General features: G+C 52.0%; 1 protein-coding gene across 1 annotated transcript in view; it reads right to left on the bottom strand.

Annotated features, from left to right (window-relative positions):
* The window catches only part of VWA5B1 (von Willebrand factor A domain containing 5B1), a 57512-nt gene that overhangs the window by 21776 nt on the left and 16035 nt on the right, over positions 1-19701 (bottom strand). The window contains exons 3-12 of the mRNA XM_045190380.2: positions 18116-18268; positions 16568-16838; positions 14258-14403; positions 13264-13395; positions 12532-12656; positions 8728-8904; positions 4565-4675; positions 2739-2941; positions 2166-2280; positions 599-784 (exon numbers count right to left, since the gene is read on the bottom strand). Of these exons, the coding sequence (XP_045046315.2) occupies positions 599-784; positions 2166-2280; positions 2739-2941; positions 4565-4675; positions 8728-8904; positions 12532-12656; positions 13264-13395; positions 14258-14403; positions 16568-16838; positions 18116-18268 (1619 nt within the window). The remainder of the gene's footprint in view (positions 1-598; positions 785-2165; positions 2281-2738; positions 2942-4564; positions 4676-8727; positions 8905-12531; positions 12657-13263; positions 13396-14257; positions 14404-16567; positions 16839-18115; positions 18269-19701) is intronic.

Here is a 19701-nt window from a genome sequence, read left to right as displayed (position 1 = left end):
ATTCTTCCAGGGGCAGTGGGGAGACTCACTAAAAAGGGAAGATGAATGAAGAAATAGCTTCTCAGGCAACCTCACACATTGCAGCATAAATCTCACCTCCCTCTCAGAAGTTCCCCACTTCATCCCACTTCTGCCACCACACAGAAAAAGTCATCTGTGTAAGTAAATAAAACACCAACTCATCAAAGGAGCTAGGCCCTGACTGGAGTGTCTGCGGAAGGAAACCCGAGTATAATTGCTCTGAACTAAATTGTTCGCCAACATCACTTTGGGGAGTTTATGTGAAATGAAGGCTCCTGGGCTTTATCCTCAGAGATTTTAAATCAGTGGACCTAGGCTGGAGCTAGGACTCAGCAGTGTAGACATGTTCCCCACGTTCTTCTGCTGCAGGGCATTTTGAGAACCACAGATTGAGATGGTAGCATCTACTCAAGCAGCGTCACCCTGACCGAATGCCCATGGCCTGGCCACCATACCTCACAGCAGTAACCCAGATCCAGTTCGTTCCTACCTGCAGTGACCAATCTTTTCAGCTAGGACGGCTTTGTGGGCAGGTCTCTGGACCCCCCCGGACCCCTGGCATTCCTAAGATACTTACAGATCTGGAGTTGGAGGTGTATAAGGAGGCATCACACACAATGCCGTATCCCACCAGCCGCTCTCCCGGGAAGAGGGTGCTGGTGCTGACAGGTGAGATCAGCACTTCGGTGGTCTCAGGGAAGACCCACTCCACAGTCACGTCGCTCAGGACGGGGGCCATGGCTTTCTTCAGGGACTTGACCATCTGTTGGGCAGGGTCAGAACACAGGTTGGGGACAAGCGTGAGCAGGGGTCTGTCCAGGCGAGGAGCACAAAGACCAGGTGGGTATGACCATGCAGGGGTGTGAGCAGGGAAGAAGTGGCAAGAGGCCTTGGGTGGCTTACCTACCAGTGAACTTGCTGCTTCTTAGGCTCCTAGAATGTCAGAGCTGGGGCAAATTTTTGTTGTTCACCTTCTCTAAGCTTAGCGTTTTACGAATGAGAAAATCTGAGACTCAGAGTAGGGTTGTGACTAGTCCAGAGGACACAAAATTTGTGTCAAGACATGGACTAGACAGTGACCTTGAACCTGTCAATTTGCTTTCCTTGGCCTCCTTTTCTCCATTTGTTAAACTGAGTTTAGGAATTCTCAACTCTCGATATCATTGGGAGGATTATTGGAGATACTGGATTTGAAGAATCTGTTACTCCATAGGTGTTCAATAAACGCCAGCTATAGTTTGGCATCACATAGGCCAATTTCCTCAGATGTACTGCAAGGCTGGACAAACATGATTTGGGGATCCTTGGAGCCAAAAGAAGTGTGCTCTCAAATCTCCCTTCGAGAGAGACTGTTAGTTAAGTGATAGTCTCCAGATGCAAAGCCCCAGCTTTGGAGCCGAGACCACGCCTCTCCCTGAAGCCCCTTGGCAACCACTGAGCGTGGCAGAGATTCTAGTGCGTGGCATTGCAGCCCAACACGGACTACATGATGGGCAATCTTTGCTCCCCAGCAGGTTGGCTGAGACCTTGTCAGACCTGCATTGCAGTCTGAGGCTCTCCCTGCCCGAGGCTGCTTCCTCCCTTCCCTTTCACAGGAGTTGCATCTGCGCCATAAACTGTGAATGCTCCTCATTTCCTCCTGTTCTCTCTTTCACAGATGTTGCCCTCCAATAAACTTCTTGTACTCTTAACTCCAGCCATCTCTGGTTCCTGGACTGACGCAGGGAATTTCTGGGGGTTGGATTACTTGCACCATTTGTGCAGGAAATGGAGAGGAGACTCTAATCCCCTTGATTTCTGGAACCTTTAGATCCTTCTGAGCCCCCTGTTGTCACCATCAGGAACATGGCCACAAAGGACCCCAAACGCAACCCCACAAAATGCAGTGACCCTCCAGGAGCCCCACTCCTGCCCAGTTGATGGATGGAGTATGTGGCCCAGTGGCTGGAGACCAGGGGATCTAGAATCCTGTACCAGCTTCTTGAGCTGCCTGCTTTGTGGCTTACACCCCTCTGATTCTCGCTGGGGTGCAGTGTGGAAAGCTCAGATTTGGGGTGAAACCCTAGCTTCACCACTGACTTGTGTATGACGAGTCTGGGCCTCTGAGGTTCCAACACAAGAGCGACCGGGGTCCTTGCACCTACCTTGGGTTGCAGCCGCTCCCCCTCCACCAGGAACTCAGCGCTGCCCTTGGACACCATTGCCAGCCCCTTCACCAGCCTGTGGCAGACGTTGGGTCCAATTCCAAAGCTATAGCACCTGCAGGAAGGGGAGGAGAGAGGCTGGTACTTCCCATTCTCTCTGCCATCTTTGTCCCCTGATGGGGACAGGAACAGAGCATGATCTAGAAGAGCTTTTTCACAGCTGGCCCTAGCTTCAGGCAGAGGCCGGGGCAGAGGGCCTTCAGAAGGCATTTACATTCACACATACAGCCCATGACTCTGGCCCCAGCCCAGAGTCAAAGCAGCAGGAAGGGCTTTTTCTGCTTAGGCTGCTCCTTAGCACTGGGAGCTGCATGGGGAAGTGTGGGTACCTCATCCCTCCTGCACTTTTGAAGGGAAAAGGTAAACTTTGAAGTCAGCCACACACCCCTGAAAGCAAAGCACTATAGGGTTCTTTCCTCTCCTTCTGGCATTTTCCAAGTTGCTTGGAGTTCTGGGAACTGCAGCCCAGGACAGCCTAGGAGAACCAAGTCCCAGACCCGAGCCCGTGCCGACCTGGTGGAGAAGGCATGGTTCCGCACCAGCTCCAGCACCTTCCCGGTGTTGCTGACCGCCCCATCCGTGATCACAAAGAGAAGCCGCGGGTGGCCTTGCTGTGCCGGCTGCCGGATGACCCACTTGAGCGGGGAGAGGATGTTGGTGCCACCCATGTCAGCCCGCATTCTCTGAATGTTATCACAGGCCATGGCCAAAGTCTCCTGCAGGAAGGGTGCATGGGCAGGGCAGAGAGTTCCCAGGGTCACCTCGTGGTGTGGAGACTCTGGGCCCCCCTTCAGTTTCCCCAGATCAGGGATTTTCAACCATTTTCATCTCATGGCACACGCAAGCCAATTGCTGAAGTTCTATGGCACGCCACAAAATATATTTTTTGCCAATTTGGCAAAAAAAATTAGGTACAATTTTGACCTGTGCACATAGGACGGCCATTGTTGTGTTGGCTGTTGTCATTTTTTTTACTTGACAATCTAAGGGAAAGCGGTCAGCGACCCTGACTAAATAGCCGGGTAGTGCATGTTTTAAAAACCCTTGAAGCACACTGGTTGAAAATCGCTGCTCTAGACAACAGTTCAACCTCACTGGAGTTGAGTCCTGTTCTCAATGTCATCTCAGCCCCACGTGCAGGAAGAACGGTTGATTACTTATGTGTCGTGGTTCTGCCCAGTGCCGGACAGGCTGCCACTCATGGTGTAGTCACTTAATCTCCTTTCTGGCCAAGGACTGTTGGCATTGGATGGACAGATTCTCACTGGACATCACATGTCCTTCGGCTCCTGCCTCAGAAAGGTGCTCTTCCAACATCCACGGTTGGAAATGTCAAAAGTCTTAAAATGTGTGTTTGAATCAGCAAGACTAGAAATTTATCCCAAGGGAATCATGAAGGATGTACGTGAAGTCTTTCATACAAAGATGATAAGAAGCAAAAAAAAAAAAAAAAAAAAAGGAAACCACTTCAGTTCCCAACCGTAGGGGTTTAGTTAAACAAGTCACGCAGTCCAGCTGTGTAGTGAGACGGGCAGCCACGAAAACCATGCTGCAGACTTATACTTAAAGCCATGGACACATGCTCACGGCGGGCAGCTGCGTCAGACATGCGGTTTCTGGGAGATCTAGTCCTGTCTTTGTTGAAAGTGTGTGTAAGTGCATAAAGCCAGGTCTGGAGGGATTTATCCTAAGCTCTTAACACTGTTTTTCCTTTTTTTTTTTTCTGACGGATGTGATCATGCCAGATTTACAATTTTTTATTTTTTATTATCTAGCTTTAAAGATTGTGAGATGATCAATACATATTATTTTTGTATTTTAAAAACCCATAAGCCATTTTCAATTGAAAAGTGGCCCCTAAGTCCTCCCTCTCCCTCCCTCGCCCCTCCCTTCCTTCCTGTTCCCAGACCTGCGAGACGTGCTGCAATTTTGAATGCGCTGTTGGGGCCACAGTCCTATTGTTTAAAATTGTAGCTTGAGCCTGACGAACCCCACTCCTAGCCCGCTTACCCACCTGTGCACTCCGCTGCCCCCTACTGGTCACTTCTTTAGTTCACCCTTGCATGAGCCTATGGTCCTCATCAGACAGAGGCTTCGTATCCTCTTCCTACCTCTCCCTGCACCCCCTCTCTGGGCCCCATACTCTGCCCAACATATTCTTCATTTTAAAGAGGAGGGCGTCCGAACAGAGTTAGCCCCTCTGTAGCTCTTTGCTCCTGAGTATCGCCCAGGTCCTATACGGGTGGACAGCTTTTGAGCAGGACCCTCTTTCTTTTTCCTGCCTTTCCTCTGCTCCTCACCACCCTCTCCCTCCTGGTCCCAGCCTCGTCCTTCCTTACCTCATTGTAGGTCTGACTGGAAGGGAAGAGGGTCTTAAATGTGGATCCAAACCCAATGACATTGAAGAGGCAGGCTGGCATGAGGCTCTTAAGAGCCACCAGCATGGCATCCTGGCAGGTGAGAAAGGGATTTTCAGGATTCGGGAAGGAGTTAGGGCTTCTGCCACCCCACACTGGTATTGTTATCCCAGCACAGAGTCTATCTCTAAACACGCCTTTTGCCCCCTCCCCTTCCCCGTATGCATCCAACAATTGCTTTTTTCCCCCCAGATCAGGAAATTTGCTGATGCTGAGCTGAGGCTGGACCAAAGCCATCATCATAAAATTTCTCATCCGTGTAGCGAGTCTGACTTTTCAAAGGCGTTCTGTGGTGGCTTGCCAGTTCTGTCCCACCTTCTGCTGACCCTGAGAGGTAGGAAGAGCAAGGAGCACTCACTCCTTTCTGCCCAAACCAAGTTGATGTCTAAGGGAGGCAGGTGGCCTCATCCAGGTCCCAGTGGTGATGGGACAGGCTTCTGGCTCTCATCCAGGGCCTTATGCGGAAGAATTACCCTAATTATCATTAATAGGGGCAAATCCCTTTGGGACGGTCTCCTTAGGTCATATTTGTTGAACGCTTAGGATGTGCTTTCCTGCATATAATCTTTACGAAAACCCTTGAAGCAGGCACAATATTATTCCCATTTCATACGAGAGAACATGAGTCACAGAGAGGCGAGTGACTTGGTGGGGAGCATTCAGAGTGTAAATAGTGGGCCCAGGACTCAGACACGTGCCACTTTGCCCCCACAGTCTGTGAATATTAGAGTCTTAACCTATTTAATGCGGCAATACCAGGAGACCTTGATAAAGGTATTTTGGAAAAGATAATGACAAGGAAGAAAAGTGGAGATGACAGGAGGGAAAATGACGATATTGATGATGATACAATGCAATGATAAATATCAGGCAATTACTATGTGTCAAACACTGTGATAAACACTTTATATCAATTATCTCATTTAATCTCCGTAACAGTCATTAAGAAGATTCACTTTGATGTTAAACATATCTGCGTTTGAATCTCACCTTCACCATTACTAACTTGACCTTGGGCTAGTTATGTCACTTCTCTGAGCCTCAGCCTGGCACATAGGAGACACTCAGTAAATGCTTATTGTTACCCACCCAACGAGATGCATATTAATATTAATACCTTTATTTTACAGACAAGGAACCTGAGGCTCAGAAGGTTAAGGAATTGCGCTGGGTCACAAAACCTTAGAATAGGGCCGAGGCTTTCAAAACAGCTCCAAGATCTTTATTCATGTCGGCTCTGCCTTGGCACAGAACTCAGGAATGGGGGTGCTCAGCCTCATCCCCGTATAGTTTACTGATGGAAGCCCAGCGATCTCAGGGTGGCTTCAGTGAAACAAACTATCGTCTTCCAGAAACTAGAGGTAAACGGCTGTCAGCGGATCCTGGCAGCTCCTGCACAGTAAGGACCTGCAGCCCCTCTCCCACCCGCCTCTGTCAACATTAACGTGAACGTTCTCTTCGTCTCTCTCTGTTGCTTGCACCAACACACTGTGTCTCTCTATGAAGTAAGTCCATCTCTGCTTATCTTTTCATTAGCCACTAATGCAGATTCCTGCTAGTGGGAGATACTGCTGATCCATACAGATTGTCTCTGCTCACACCTATTAGAATTTTCAAAGCCGTGTGTTTGGCAGCAAGTGGCAGCTGAAGAATGAGACCAGCTGCAGGAAATTAAATTGGTTGAACTTTCCCCTTTGGCATGGCTGTTTGGGTTTCTATTCTCTCCTCCTTCCTTAAGCCCAGCTTTTCCTACAACTTCAACCTAATGGGCCACAGTTAATGATATAAGCAACCCCCCCAATGACCTCATTGTCAGGGGGGAATGGGGGGTGTGTGGCCTGAGTAATTTCTGTGCCTTTTTCTCAAATGGGCACATGTAGCAGAAAGGATTTCGCCCATGCAAGGCCATTCGTGAGAGGATAACCTTGAGGTCAGCGAGCTGAACTGGAAACGGAAGCTAGAGAGACTCTGAGCGGGGAGGGACTGTGAGAGGAGCCCCGGAGGAAGTTCTCACCAGAGGATTCTGGAATTCAAGGTTGGGAAGGTATTTAGCTCAGGAAATGGATTTCCACTCATAAACCAGCTCCGTTCAACTGGTAGTAACAGCCTGGGCCACCAAGAGGAAAAGATTGTAGAGGCTGAGCCCAGACTCACCATGAAGAAAAAACGTCACGGTCCACTATTGATGTCTGCCCGGACTTGGGAGAGGGGGACAGAGGGACCTATGACATATGTCTGCCCTTCCTGTATTAATCCTTCCTTCTCACTTTATGAAAAGTACAAGTGAAGCTCAGAGTTGAGAATCAACTTGTCCAAATCCACATAGCAAGTCGGTGGCAGAATTGATCCTGGACCGCAGGCATTTCTCTTTTACTAAGCCACACAGCAGAAAAGAGAGCTTAGTCAGGAAAGAGACATAATCAGAAAAGAGAGCTTTTCTTAGTGGAAAAGTCGGTATAATTCCCTATCATTCATGCAGGAGAATGAGCACTGAACCAGGATGGGGAAGGCTTAGTTAGGCTCCCTCACTAGTACTGTGATGCTGGGAAAAACAGCCTCTTGGGGACTCAATTTCCTTACCGGGAAAATGTTCTGAATGTCTCTAAGGGATGTTTAATGATCCCACGATACTTAGAGTAACTGTGGGGACATCTAGCAAATTGGTACAGCTGCGGAATGGAACGGAACACACGTGGGCACTGGACTGTGCTTCAGCACTCCGGCACTGTGGACAGTTCCTCATTCCAATATTTGCTTTTATGGCGGGCGGGGGTGGGGAGAAGGTAGTAACCAGTCCTACACCCCAGCGTTAAGAAGCCTCAGACAGGAATTTGGGTCCCATATATGATTGCTTTCTCATGCTTCAAGACAAAACCCAGTCATAGCAAGACAGGCGTTAGGTGGCATTACAGATCCCACCTCATCTTTCCCATCCTAGCTGATCCTGTTGCCCTGGAAACAAGAGTTTGCTCCAGGTACAAACTGGGGAAGGAGTGAGATTTCAGGTGACAATAGAGCCCTCTCCCTTCCTGTTCCCTGTCCCTTGTTCTCTTGAACTATAATTCTTTACCCAGCTCATTAAACCACAACTGAGGGCTTTTTATGCCTGAACACAGAGGCTGGCTCCATGGGAAGCGATAGATGAAGAATTTTTGGTCTTTTCCTTTAGTGAGTTTACAACTCCAGAGGAGGGGACAGACATCTGCACAACTGGAAATGCAAGGCAGCGGGGCGGATAAGCCAAAATTGAGGCAAATAATCCCCTGAGGGAGAGGAGATGCCTCTGGATGTCTGGGGGCAGGCCTCCCACTCTGCCTTCTGCACTCGGCAGAGCACCCCACAGCAGTGGGGCCGTGCTCCGGGCATGACTGGCTACCGGGGCTGCACCCCTCACTGGGCCATGCGCTCCTTGGGGGCAGGAGCTGAGTTTATAACCTGCTGTCCTTCCAGATGGCCAAGCACAGAACTGTGCACATCCTAGACATTAAAGAAAGATGAGCCAAATCTTTTCTACTGGGTTCATCACACTCCTCGTGGCAGGGGCCGTGCCCAGTGAATCTCTGATGTCAGGTCAGAGGGACAGACGGACATGGGTCTAGTCTTAGATGACACTAGCTGTAGGACCTTGGGTAGGTTACTGAAACTCTCAGGGTGGGCTTTCCACTTTGGAAGGTGGTGACAATAGGGCCAACCTCACAGGAGTATTGTCTGGATTCAACACCAGCTGCACCGCTCTCCACAGCAGCTACTGAGGTGTTTCAGCCTGAGGCTGCCCTCCACAGAGGGCACAGACCACCAAAGAAAGATGTTGATGACGTCATCCCTTGTAAACGGACAATAGTTCTACCTCTGCTCACCCACTTCAGGGGTTCATTTTGGGAGCGCACCGAGTTTGGGTGTCTCTGTTCAAACTGATTTAAAAAGTTGCTGTTCCTTTGAGTCATGGATAGCTATTTAGGAAAGTGGTTCAGGTGTGGAAGGCAGAATTCTTGGAACCGAAAGTATGGGTGAAGCTGGTCTGGGGGAGCACAGCTGATTTACCCTGCAGCACTAGACCCTGGGGCAAGGGGCCCTCTCACAGGTACCTTGACCCGGTGGATGTTGGTCCCGCTCATGCTGCCGCTCCTGTCGAGGAGGAAGATGAACTCGCCGTGGGTCTTTCTCAGGTTCGGCTGGACTGCCTGGAGGTCGGGACAGAAGTTGAGCATGATGACAGAGTGGTGGGGAATGTCCTTGTGAAGGCGTTTCCGGATGATTTCTGTCTGGAGGAGAGAGACAAGCTCTCACTTGGGGATTCATGGGGTCCACAGCTACTCACGTGGTCTCCCGTTACTCAGCAAGTATCGTCAAGATGCCACTCGCGCTCCGCATGAGAGATGTCCAGGTTGACTGTACCTGGCTCCTCTGTTTGCTGGACTTCCACAGGTTGCAAAAGCAAGCATGGACTTTGGAGGCAGAGGACCTCCAAATCGGTTTGAATGCCAGCTCTGTCACCGTCCAGCTGTGTGATCTTGAACAAGTCCCTCCTGTGGCTCTGTTTCTTCATTTGTAAAATGAGGTAAATACTTTTTCCTTCTCAGTGTGGCTATGAGGATGAACTGGATGGGCACACAGGTGGGCAGCCCTGGCGCGCGTGCAGGCCCTCAGCTGAATAGCGGGTTCTTTCTCTCTCATACTCAGTGCAGGAGCTACTCTCTGGCTGCTCTGGCTGTGACCTTGGTTTCCCCGGTTTACTGACTCTCTCCCACGGATACCTTCCTACTCATTCTTCAGATTTTACCTCTTTGGGAAACCTGCCCCAGTCTCCCAGGTGGACTCAATTACTTAGTGTCCTCATCTATGAAATAAGGACAAGAGTGTATGCCTCCCCGAATTGGATGGAATAAATGCAATGCTTGTGAAGCTTGCTGCCTGACGGACCTATTGTCTCTGAACAGTAGCCATCATTGCTGTTGCCATTTGTCACGGGGCCCAGGAATTTCCCACACTGCGATATTTTGCTCACATCTCCGCCTCTCCTCTAGCTAGTGTGTTACTTCAAGGTAGGTCACGCCTGAGCCTCTTTTGCATCTCTAAGGCTTGACGTAGAGCCTGGTGCAGAGATGGGCTCAGTGAACAAAGGAAGAACAGCGCCACAGTTCTTTACCCTTTAATGTGTTCTCTTGGCTGACCTGACGCTGAACCCTCCTTGACCCTCCAGTCACTCCCCATCAACTGTCACTTCCTCCCTCTCTCTCCATCCCGACTTGCTCTTTCTCTGTCTCTTTACCTGACTGTCTCTGGGTGGACATGTCTCCCTGTGCCTGTTTTTCAGTTTCTATCTGAGTCCCTTCTCCAACTCAGTAGATGACACCGTCACCCACCCAGGTGTTCAAACCGAAGACCGAGGAGTTGTCCTTGCTTCCTGTCTTTTTTTTCATCCTCTGCAACTACTCCTTCAGCAGAGGATTGCTGGTTCTGCAGGTAAAATACATCCTTAATGTGTCCTCTTCTCTGTCTCCACTGCCACCACCCAAGTTCAGAACACTGTCATCTCCTGCAACAGCCTCTCATGGCCCCTTTCCTCCATTATACCTCCCCGTGGTCCATTCTATGTAGAGCAGGCAGTGTGATCATTCTTGTCATTCTCTTGCTCAAGCAATAGCTTCCCCTCACACCTTGCACCATGGCTTATGAAGGCCCCTAGGGCCTGACCCCTGCCTGCCTGCCTGTCCACCTCGTCTTTGCCCACTCTGCTCCCTACATTTCAACCGCACTGGCTGCCTTTCTGTTTTCCACACATGTCACCATTATTCTGCTTCCAGTTCTCCACCATCTACCAGGTCTCATTCACAGACGGCCTTTTTCTAGACACCTGGCTGAACAGCACCCGGTGCTTGCCACTCGCTACCACATTATCCTGTTTTATTTCTCTCATGGTCCCCGGCCTTCTCCAAACTGATCTTGCGCATTTGCTTCCTTCTTGTCTGTCTCCCTGTGCTAGAATGTAAGCTCCATGAGAACAACAATGTGTCATTTTCAGTGTGGCCTCTCGAGGGCCTAGAACAGAGTCTGACCTCTTCTGGGTACACAGTGTTGGTTGAATGAATAAACGAGAGAATGAATCTGTGTGTGTCTGTCTGCCACTGACCTGTGTGTGCATGTTTTTAAAAAATTTTTTTTAGTCTCTGTTTGTCTCTGCTTCTTGCTGTGTCTTCATCTCTTCTACATGGTGTCCTTCCCTGTGTCATTTGCTTTCTCTTTGCTAAACCACAGTTTTTGACACCCCACTCTTCCTGACTGATGTATGCCCTTTGGATGTCCACCTCCCTGCCTGGCGAAAGATCATGCCCTCCCTCCTGCATGGAGCTCCTTTGCAGAAAGCCAATGCCCAGCCTGGCTCTTTTGATGACAGAGCCCAAGGCAGGAGTAGCCACATCTGCCAGTGAGAAGAGCTGTCTCTAGGATGGGGGCCCCGGCTCCTCAAGCTGCCATTATCTAATTCCAATAAACTCATCACTCCTTAGCAGCTTCGGGTTGATCGCTGTCATCCCTGGAGCTCAAGAGAATACAGGGTATTTGCATAGCCAACCCAAGGTGGCAAATGAATTCTAATTTGTTTCAGTGGTCTCAGAGTTAATTGGCTTAAGGCTTGGTAGGCAGGGGACCCGGCCCCGGGCCTGGGAGGCCCATTACTTGCCCTCTCCGCGTTATCCACACGCTGAAGTTCTCAGAGCTCAGTGGCACGCCTGGCATTGCTACCCCCACTCTGAGAAGCTGGCTCAGCCTCTTCTCCCAACAGACCCATCTGGGCGAGGGGGCACCTCTTAGACAGTAGCTGTTTCCAGTGGGGTCTCTAATGCCGTGATGACATGATGGGCACTGAGCCATCTGCACCTTCCCTTTCTCATCCTCCCCCAGCCCCTCCGCCAAGCAGGTGCTTCCAGGGGGTGCTTTCCTCTGACACCCGGGGTAAGCAGTGAGCAGTCTTCCTGTATGCTGCTCGGCTGCCACCGTCCCATCAGGCCGGCAGGAGTGGGGGGGGGGCTCTTAAATCCCGTGTAACTGTCCCACCTATCTAGTCTACGTCCTGAGCTTCTTTGCCACCAAAGCCGACCCCCAAGAGGACAGTCTTCACCTTTCCCCAGCTCACCAGTTATTTGGGAGGCGCTAAAACTCAGTTTTCTCAGCCAAAAAGGGGGGACAATGAAAAAGCAGTGGGACATTATTCTTAAATCTATCTTGGAATTCAGGATCTGGCTTGGTGTGCAAGGTCACGAGTGGGAGAGAGACTGCTGGTACAATTTGTGGCCATTGGCTCAGCCACCTGTCATTGCCTTCCCCACCCGGCCCCTCTGCTGAGGGCCTCTCTTCCTTCAGCTTCATGGGGGAGAGGGCAGGCGGAGAGAGGGGATCTTTGTCCAGCTTTCCTTGCTCTGCCTTTACTGCTTATGTAAGAGCCAGCAAGGACCAGAGGAAGGAAGAGCAAGAGACACATTCCGCAGGGGGGAAAACAGAGGCCTGGGAGTAATGCAGGAGCTGGGGGTGCAGCCGGCTGTATGTTCCTAGGTGCCCCTTGGGGGTACAGTAGCCTGGAGAAGACCAAGGTTGTTTCTGCCGCTGGCCTAGAACCTTGCCTGGCTCAGGCACTAGAAGGTGACCTGGCAGGAAGCATGAGGACATCACCAGGCTGACTACCATATCTGGAAGCCCATTTGCCTCTGCCCCGCAGTGCCCCAGCCCACCAAGGGACACACTGACGAGAATCTGCCACCAGCCTGCTGTGTGACCTCAGGCAGGTCCCCCCACCCCGGCCCAAGCTCAGTGTCTTCATTGGTCCTCAGTCAAGACCAAGTCCCTAATGCCACCCCAGTTCTGTCACCCTGACTCTCTCCTTCAGTCACCCTCACCTTTCGCTCTGCACTGCTGTCCTTCTTCATCCCTTTAATGAAATCCATTCTTCCCTTCAAGTGCTGCTCAAATTCTCCCGTGGTCATGTCCCCTTTCTCCATCAGGACATGTGGTATGTGGGGCTCTGCAGAGATGAGATCGACTCTCGGCACTTGTCCGAGTGTGAGGGGGATGCCAGGGGCCTTGGTTTAGGGGCGAGGGACTCCTAGCAGGAAGCAGGGTACGGAAGCCCTGGCTGCCCGAAGCAGTGTGGGGCCATGGACGGACTCTTTAGCTGGGAGGCAGAAGTGCCTCTGGCCATGGCTGACCCACTGCCCTCTCTGGGCCTCAGTGTATCCATCTGTAAAAAGGGTGTGGGAGTGCGTGCTCTGATCTATTCAGGTCCTGACATCTTATGAATTCTTAAAGAGACAGAGTCGTGCCCTGAGTGTTCAGAGCCGCTAGAATCTCACTGAGCTCGGGTATCAAGGATCCTCTGCTCAGCTGGCCTGGGGGCAAAGTGACCCAGTGGGTGGACGAGATTCTGGAGCCTCTGGAGCTAGAACCAGGGCAGGAGGTGCTTCCACCAGCTTGAGTCAAGTTTCCTAGGAGGCTGGTCTCCTCTCCTCTGCCATGTTCCCCTACCTTTCCCCTAGCCGACCACTGGGTGAGGGGCCACCTGTCTGTGGCCCATAGAGTCAGCATCTCCCGCTCCCACAGGCATGCCAGGGGGCCCTGCTGGTGCACAGTACCGCTGGGGTGGATGAGGATCTCCACGGGCCGGTCGAAGGTGTGCCTGTTGGCCAAGGTGATAATGATGCTCTTGGCCGAGCGTGCGGATGGGGCAGCGTCGGCTCGGATCTCGTGGGTGGGACTCTCTACCCCTGAGTGGCACAGAGAGGTGGGATAGGCTCAGGAGCCCCGAGAGAGATGGGGGCTTGGTGGGGGACACCAAGATGCAGGCCAGAGATGACACTCCAGCCCCATCAGGGCTGCTTGCTGTGTAACCATGGACAGACAGGTCTCCTCAATTCCTCCATCTGCAAAATGGGGCTCCAGTGGGGGATGGTCAAAGGAATTACTTCCTAACAGAGGCACGTGAAGATAGAAGGAGCTCAGCGTCTGATCGGCAGGCACTTCATAAACGCCCCTTAGGTTGGATGGTCAGCTGCTCCCATGAAACACTCATGAACAAGAAACCACATTCTTTTGAAACCTTAAGTGGGTTGGGGAGGGTAACCATCAGAACAAATGGTTCCCAACCGTGGCTGCACATTGGAATCACCTGGGATCTTTTAAATGTCCAACACCAAGGCATGTCCCAGACCCGGGCACCAGAAGCTCTGGGACGGGAGCTAAGTGGCAGGGGATTCTGGAAGATCCTCTGGTGGTTCTACTGAGTAAGGTGAGAACCAGGGAGCAGCTCTATGGCTGCAGCCTCTAGGAGAGGACCAAGAACCACCAGGCTCCTGTGCCCATTCCCCCAGGGAAGCCACTGAGGTGGGCGTGGGGACAGCCTGGAAACCCATCTTTGTGAGGGGCTCCTCTTTGGGTTGTATGTCAGGGAGCAGGAAATGGGGATCTGTGAAGCTCCATGTACTTCAGGATGACCTCCATCTGGGCCTGTCACCTTCTGCCCTCCCCCTCCCTTCCGTCACTGGCAGCTTTGCGCCTGGAGCCCTCCCCTCTGTGGGGCCTTGGGTCTTTCTCCTGGGTCTCTCTGGGGTCTGGGCAGTTCCCTCTCACCTGCGAGCAGACATGGCCCCCGGATCTCCAGCTGGAAGTTGAACTCGTATTCCATGGGGTTGGACACGGTGGTGTCCAGGAGCGTTGCCAGGCACAACTTGTTGCAGGATCCCAGGGCCCGGGTGCTGAAGCAATGCCTGTCTTTGCTGGGGAGGGGGTGGAGAGGAGGAGGTGGCGGGCAGCCAGAGCCAATGTGGTGATGGAGGGGCAGTGTGAGAAAACAGTGAGTCCCTGGCAGTCCTGGCATCTCTGTAGCCCAGCCCAAAAGGGAGCTCAGGGGCCTCCTCCCACCCCGGGCCCTTATTCCCTCTCCCATTCAACCTGCCCCCAGGAAGGTCTTGGATTCCAACATAGGCACACTACCTACGAGGGCCGGGCCAGGGGCCAGGCTTGGTGCTCCACTGTGTCAGTGCATGTTGTTCTCACCAGGACCCCAAAAATAAGGCAACAGGGTCCCCCCACCTTGCCCCATCTCCTTCATCTCCCACATGGGGAAACCGAGGCTCAGCAAGATAAGGCAACCAGCCTAAGTTTCCACAAGCAGGATCTGGTCAAGTGTGCGTGCTCCCCCAGTCTGCCTGGCTCCTGTTTGGCTATATCACAGCACTTCTTGAATCCCTGCTCTGTCTCTGGGCACTGGGAACCCCCGCTCAAGCCTTGGTTTTCTCGTCCATTAAAAGGGGATACTAATGACACAGTTATTTTGAGCGAGTGCTTAGGAAAGTGTCTGCCCCTGCAGGTCGCTCAAGTTACTGGCTCTCTTTCTGTGTCATCCCCCACCTTGTTTGTGACCCTGCTCCCTCCCCACTCCCCCAAGGTCTTTGATGTGTGGTCTTCATATACATATATCCATGGTGGCTTTGGTTGTGAATGAATTTTAAACTGAAAAGATTACATTCTATTATGAATCTCATTCACTACTCTCCTCTGCCCCTTTTTTCGCTCTGTCCAAGTGGTTCTCTGTAAACCAGTCTTTGCCGCTGACGTGGTACCTGCTGCAGATACTGGGGGCACCTGTTACATCGTATAAGGATGTTATGTTGTCCTCACTTGTTCCTGCCTCCACCCTGGGTCCACGGGTTCCCCCACCATGAAGATCCTCATCCATGTCCCCCTTCCGAACTTATGAAAGAGTTTCTCTGGGATCCCTGGGTCAAAGGGCACACACAGAGTGTTGCCAGATGGCTTCCCAGGGTGGCTGTCCCAGCCTCCACTTCCTCCAGCGCTGAACAAGTTTCCTTCTCTCCTCGCCTTCCCTAGTCCTCGGGATCATCTATTTTTCTCACTTTACCTCGTGTCACTCTCCCTGAGCATCTGTGAGGTCTGTAGGGGTTCGACACCAGCCTCTCCCTCAAGCACCTCTGCTAACTCTACCTGCTGGGACAATAAGATTATGGGGGCCACCTCAGGGGCATCAGGGCCCCTGGGGCCTCTTGTTCCTTGATCTGTCAAATCTTAAATGTCCCCAGCTCCACTGGGGCCCATCTCTCAAATGTGCAGGGCTGGTGCCTATGGCAGCATTTATGGAGGTAACTCAAGCTTGTGTCCCCTGGTCTGAGACTTGCTTGTGCCTCCAGCTTCTCTGTTGTGGCAACAAATGTCCTCACCCAAGGCTTCAAGGCCCTACACGTTCTGATGCCACTGCAGTCCTCTGATCTCTGTCCTTCACTCTCCCGCCTGCTGGAGCCACGCCAGCCTGCCTGCTGCTCTTCACTTGCATCAAGCCTGCGGCCGCAGGGCCTTTGCATCTGCTCTTCTCACCTACAGGAATGCTCCTTTCTGTGGCTACTCCTCCCTCATCGCTCAGCTCTCAGCTGAAACATCTCTCCTCGGAGAAGCCTGCCTGGCCCAAAGAACCCCAGGTGGGATGCCTCTTTTACACTTTTAGCCCGTGAATGTCTCCTTCGTTGTGCCGTTCACATAATTTATTATGCATGCAAGTACACAGACAGTTCCACATTATTAATTGGATAATTATCTCTCCCACCAAAGTTCTAAAAAGGAAGGAACCATGATGATTTTTGATCCCTAACACTCAGTGTCTTCAGTGCATTAAAGAATAAAGCCTGGAAGTTCTCATCGCAAGCTGTCCAAATTCCAGAACTTCTGGCCAGCACCATTCCAGGGCATTGGAATGCACTCAAAGTGTTCTAATGCTCTCAAAGTGAGCAGGGAAGGAGCAATTATTCAGGTGGTGGAACCTATAGTGCTGAGCCTCACCTTCGACTCTCCATCTCCCCCACCCTGCACATCCCTGACCTCACCTGAGACTCCGACCCCTGTCCCCTTGTGCAGGCAGGAACTCCTTACCCTTGGTCCTGTTGGTCGGAGGGACCACTGCTCTCTGTGCAGAGCTGGGGCACAGTCGGGGCGCAGACGGCAGGCAGCAGGACCCGCACAGCCCCGCTGGGCAGCGTCGGGAGCTCCGAGGAGGTGCTGATGAAGACCGTGACGTTCTCCATGGGGGCAATGGGCCCCAGGTTGACGACGAAGAGGATCCGCTCCAAATCCTCATCTAAAGCCACCTTTTCCAGTATGCAGGAATGAGGGGTGATGGGAACGCCCTCTTGCAGAATGTTTCCTAGGGGCCAGGCCTGGAGTCAGCAGCCGGGCATAGATTATCTGCCTCTAGTCCCCTCTAAGCTTGCTGTGCGGCAGGTCTGAGTAGCCCATTTTGCTGATGGGTGAACAGACTCAGCGTAGGGGTATGACTTGGCCAACATCCTCGGCAAATAACTAACTCATTGCACCAGGATCTAAATCTGCGTGGGTCTGGGGCCAGGCCTGTGTACTTGTACCTGCTGGGATCGGGAGACTTGGACCCACAAAACCCTAATAGAGAGGCACATCTCCATCCGCAGACTCTACACCGCCGCAAGAATCATATTCAAGCACCTCTCACCTTTGGGATCCATGCTTTTGCTTCACTATTTTATCCGAAAGGCCCATGGCCCCATTCCTGCTTCGTCAGTCTCACCCATCCACCCAACCCCCCCATGAATGCCTCCGTGGCCCCCAATCTGCACCCCTCTCTCCCTCCTCTGACATTCTCCAGGCCTCTTTGGGCACAGCCACCTTCTGCCTGCACTCATAGTTACTTCCGAGCACATCCTAGCTATTTTTCCAGGCTGTGAGTGGTCAAAACGACTTCAGGGCAACTGCGTGTTACGTAGGGTGAGCGCTCATTAAAATACTCTTGAATATCTTAATGATTAGATGAACCCATATCACTTTGATCATAGATCCAATGGTAAGAATCTCTAACATCATAGGAAGCTTGGTCTGGATTCAAGCCCTGGCTCTGCCACTAACGTGCTGTGTGACCCTGGGCCAGTCGCTCACCCTCTCTGAGCCTCAGCATCCTCAATAGCAGTCATCAGTAGCCACACTTCAGGTACTTAAGTCTGTACCAGGGGCTGTGACGCATGCTCTGCACACATGCTCCGCTGAGCATTGGGTGTGTAGAATTATTAGCTTCATTTTATGGATAATTTTAACTTCTTATCTGAGCTCACACCACTTGCAAGCACCGGAATAGGGAGGTCCAACCCCTGTGTGACTCATTCCACAATCTCTACATTTAAATGACATGCTATTCTGTTCTGTAGAGATATCTCAAAACCCTTTTGTTGCCTCCTTCGATCCTCCCCATGCTTTTGAGATGAGAACAGGAAGGATTGCCTCTACTTTACGGACAGTAAGGTGAGGTTCAGAGAGGTTGATCGTGGGCCTGGAGGCACACAGAATTCCTGACTCCCAGTTTAGTGCTCTCTCTACCCTACCCCATTGCTGCCCTTTCGGTCTGCCTGAGACTTCAGCCAGGCTCAGGCCCTGCCACAGCCCCTCTGGCCTCCTTACCCATGATAGTTGCAGCTCGACTGCGGGTGGCATTGAAGTGGCCGGTCTCCATCTTGGCTTTGTCCTTGATCTGTACCGTTACGACCCGGTCAGCAATGACTGCCTCAAAGCCGATCACCGTGGTGTACTCATCCAGTGGGTACACAAAGAGACCTGCCGGAGCAGGGCCCAGCATCACGGGGTGCCCTGGCCCCACTCTGTACGCCCCTTCCCAGGGAAGGGACCCAAGACTTTGGTCTGCCAGATGGAAGGATGGTACTCGCTGCCACTTAGAGGGTGCCGGAGAGGACTCAGACTGGGGCCTCACGGCTCTGAGGCCAGGCACTCTGTGTGCAGTGGGCTACTGGAAAAGGGACAGCTGTCCCCTGTCCCAGACAACTCTCACTCGGCGGGCATGCAGGCCAGTGTGGCCAGGGCTGCTGACTACTTGAGAGAGAGTAGAAGTCTGGATTTTATGTGCCCTGTCGTGTGGGCCGAATAAAACACATCTGTGTGGCGAATGTGCTACCGTGGCTCCCAGGGGCTGGGGCATTGGAGGCAGTAAACTAGGGTCAAATCTGGGCTCTGCCACCTTTTCTAGCCTGCTGACCTGGGTATGATATTTAGCTTCTCTAAGCCTCACAGCCAGCCACATCTGTAAAATGGGGATAATAGAGCTCGACTCATAGGGTCATCACAAAAATTGAAAAACAGAGCCACCATTTATTACGCTATGTGCTCCCCATTTGTCTACCTTAGTGCTTCTCAAGCTTTAAGAGCACACAAATCACCTGGGTGGGGGGGTCATCTGGTTAAAACGCAGATTCTGATTCAGTAGTTCTGGGGCGGGGCCTAGATCTACACTTCTAATCAGCCCTGTCTGGAGTGGTGCTGAGGGCTTGCAGACCTCGCTTGGAGGGTCAAGGTTGTATCTCATTTAATCTGCCCACCAACACTGGGATGACACAGTGCTGGGCCCCGAATGAGCCCTCCACAACCACCTGCTTCCCGTTCCCCTGAGCCTCGGTTTTCTCATCCATAAAGTGGGGGAGGGGACTGGTTCTTTCTGCATGTAGAAAGCCAAGGGACTGGCCCATAGTTGTTCAGTCATGTAATCTCCTGGGTCTCCAGTGGGTCCCATTTTTAAGCCACCCTCTCTAGGTTTATCTTAAACAGAGGAACCGGGTCATTTGCTCTGCCCAGGAGATTTTGAAAGGGATGAAAGTTTTCCTGCAGCTTCCTGTTGAGAACTGGATTGGCTTCAGAACCTCAGGTCAGGCTGAAAGGTGGTGCCCAGGGCACGAAGCTGGGGCGGGGTGGTGGTGGTGGTGGTTAGAAGGCTCCCTTCAACTGGGGATGAGAAGGAACCCTAACCCCAACCAGCCTTTACTCAGCACCCTCCTGGCCAGCCTCCCTGTACAAGTGGAGAGTGAGGAGTCTGATTTACAAATGACTCTTCCAGGCAAACGTCCGTCCGCCATCCGGTCCTGACCGCTCCACCCAGTGATTCATCTTCGCAGACTGTTTTATTCTCCACACATGACCTCACCTGCTCCCCCGCAAACCCTGGTGTCCAGACAGGCCAAGGAACATCCTGATTTTGAGAA

The sequence above is a fragment of the Desmodus rotundus genome, chromosome 3, assembly GCF_022682495.2.
Source record: "Desmodus rotundus isolate HL8 chromosome 3, HLdesRot8A.1, whole genome shotgun sequence".
NCBI classification, from domain to species: Eukaryota; Metazoa; Chordata; class Mammalia; order Chiroptera; family Phyllostomidae; genus Desmodus; species Desmodus rotundus.
This window is presented reverse-complemented; position numbering and strand designations above follow the sequence as displayed.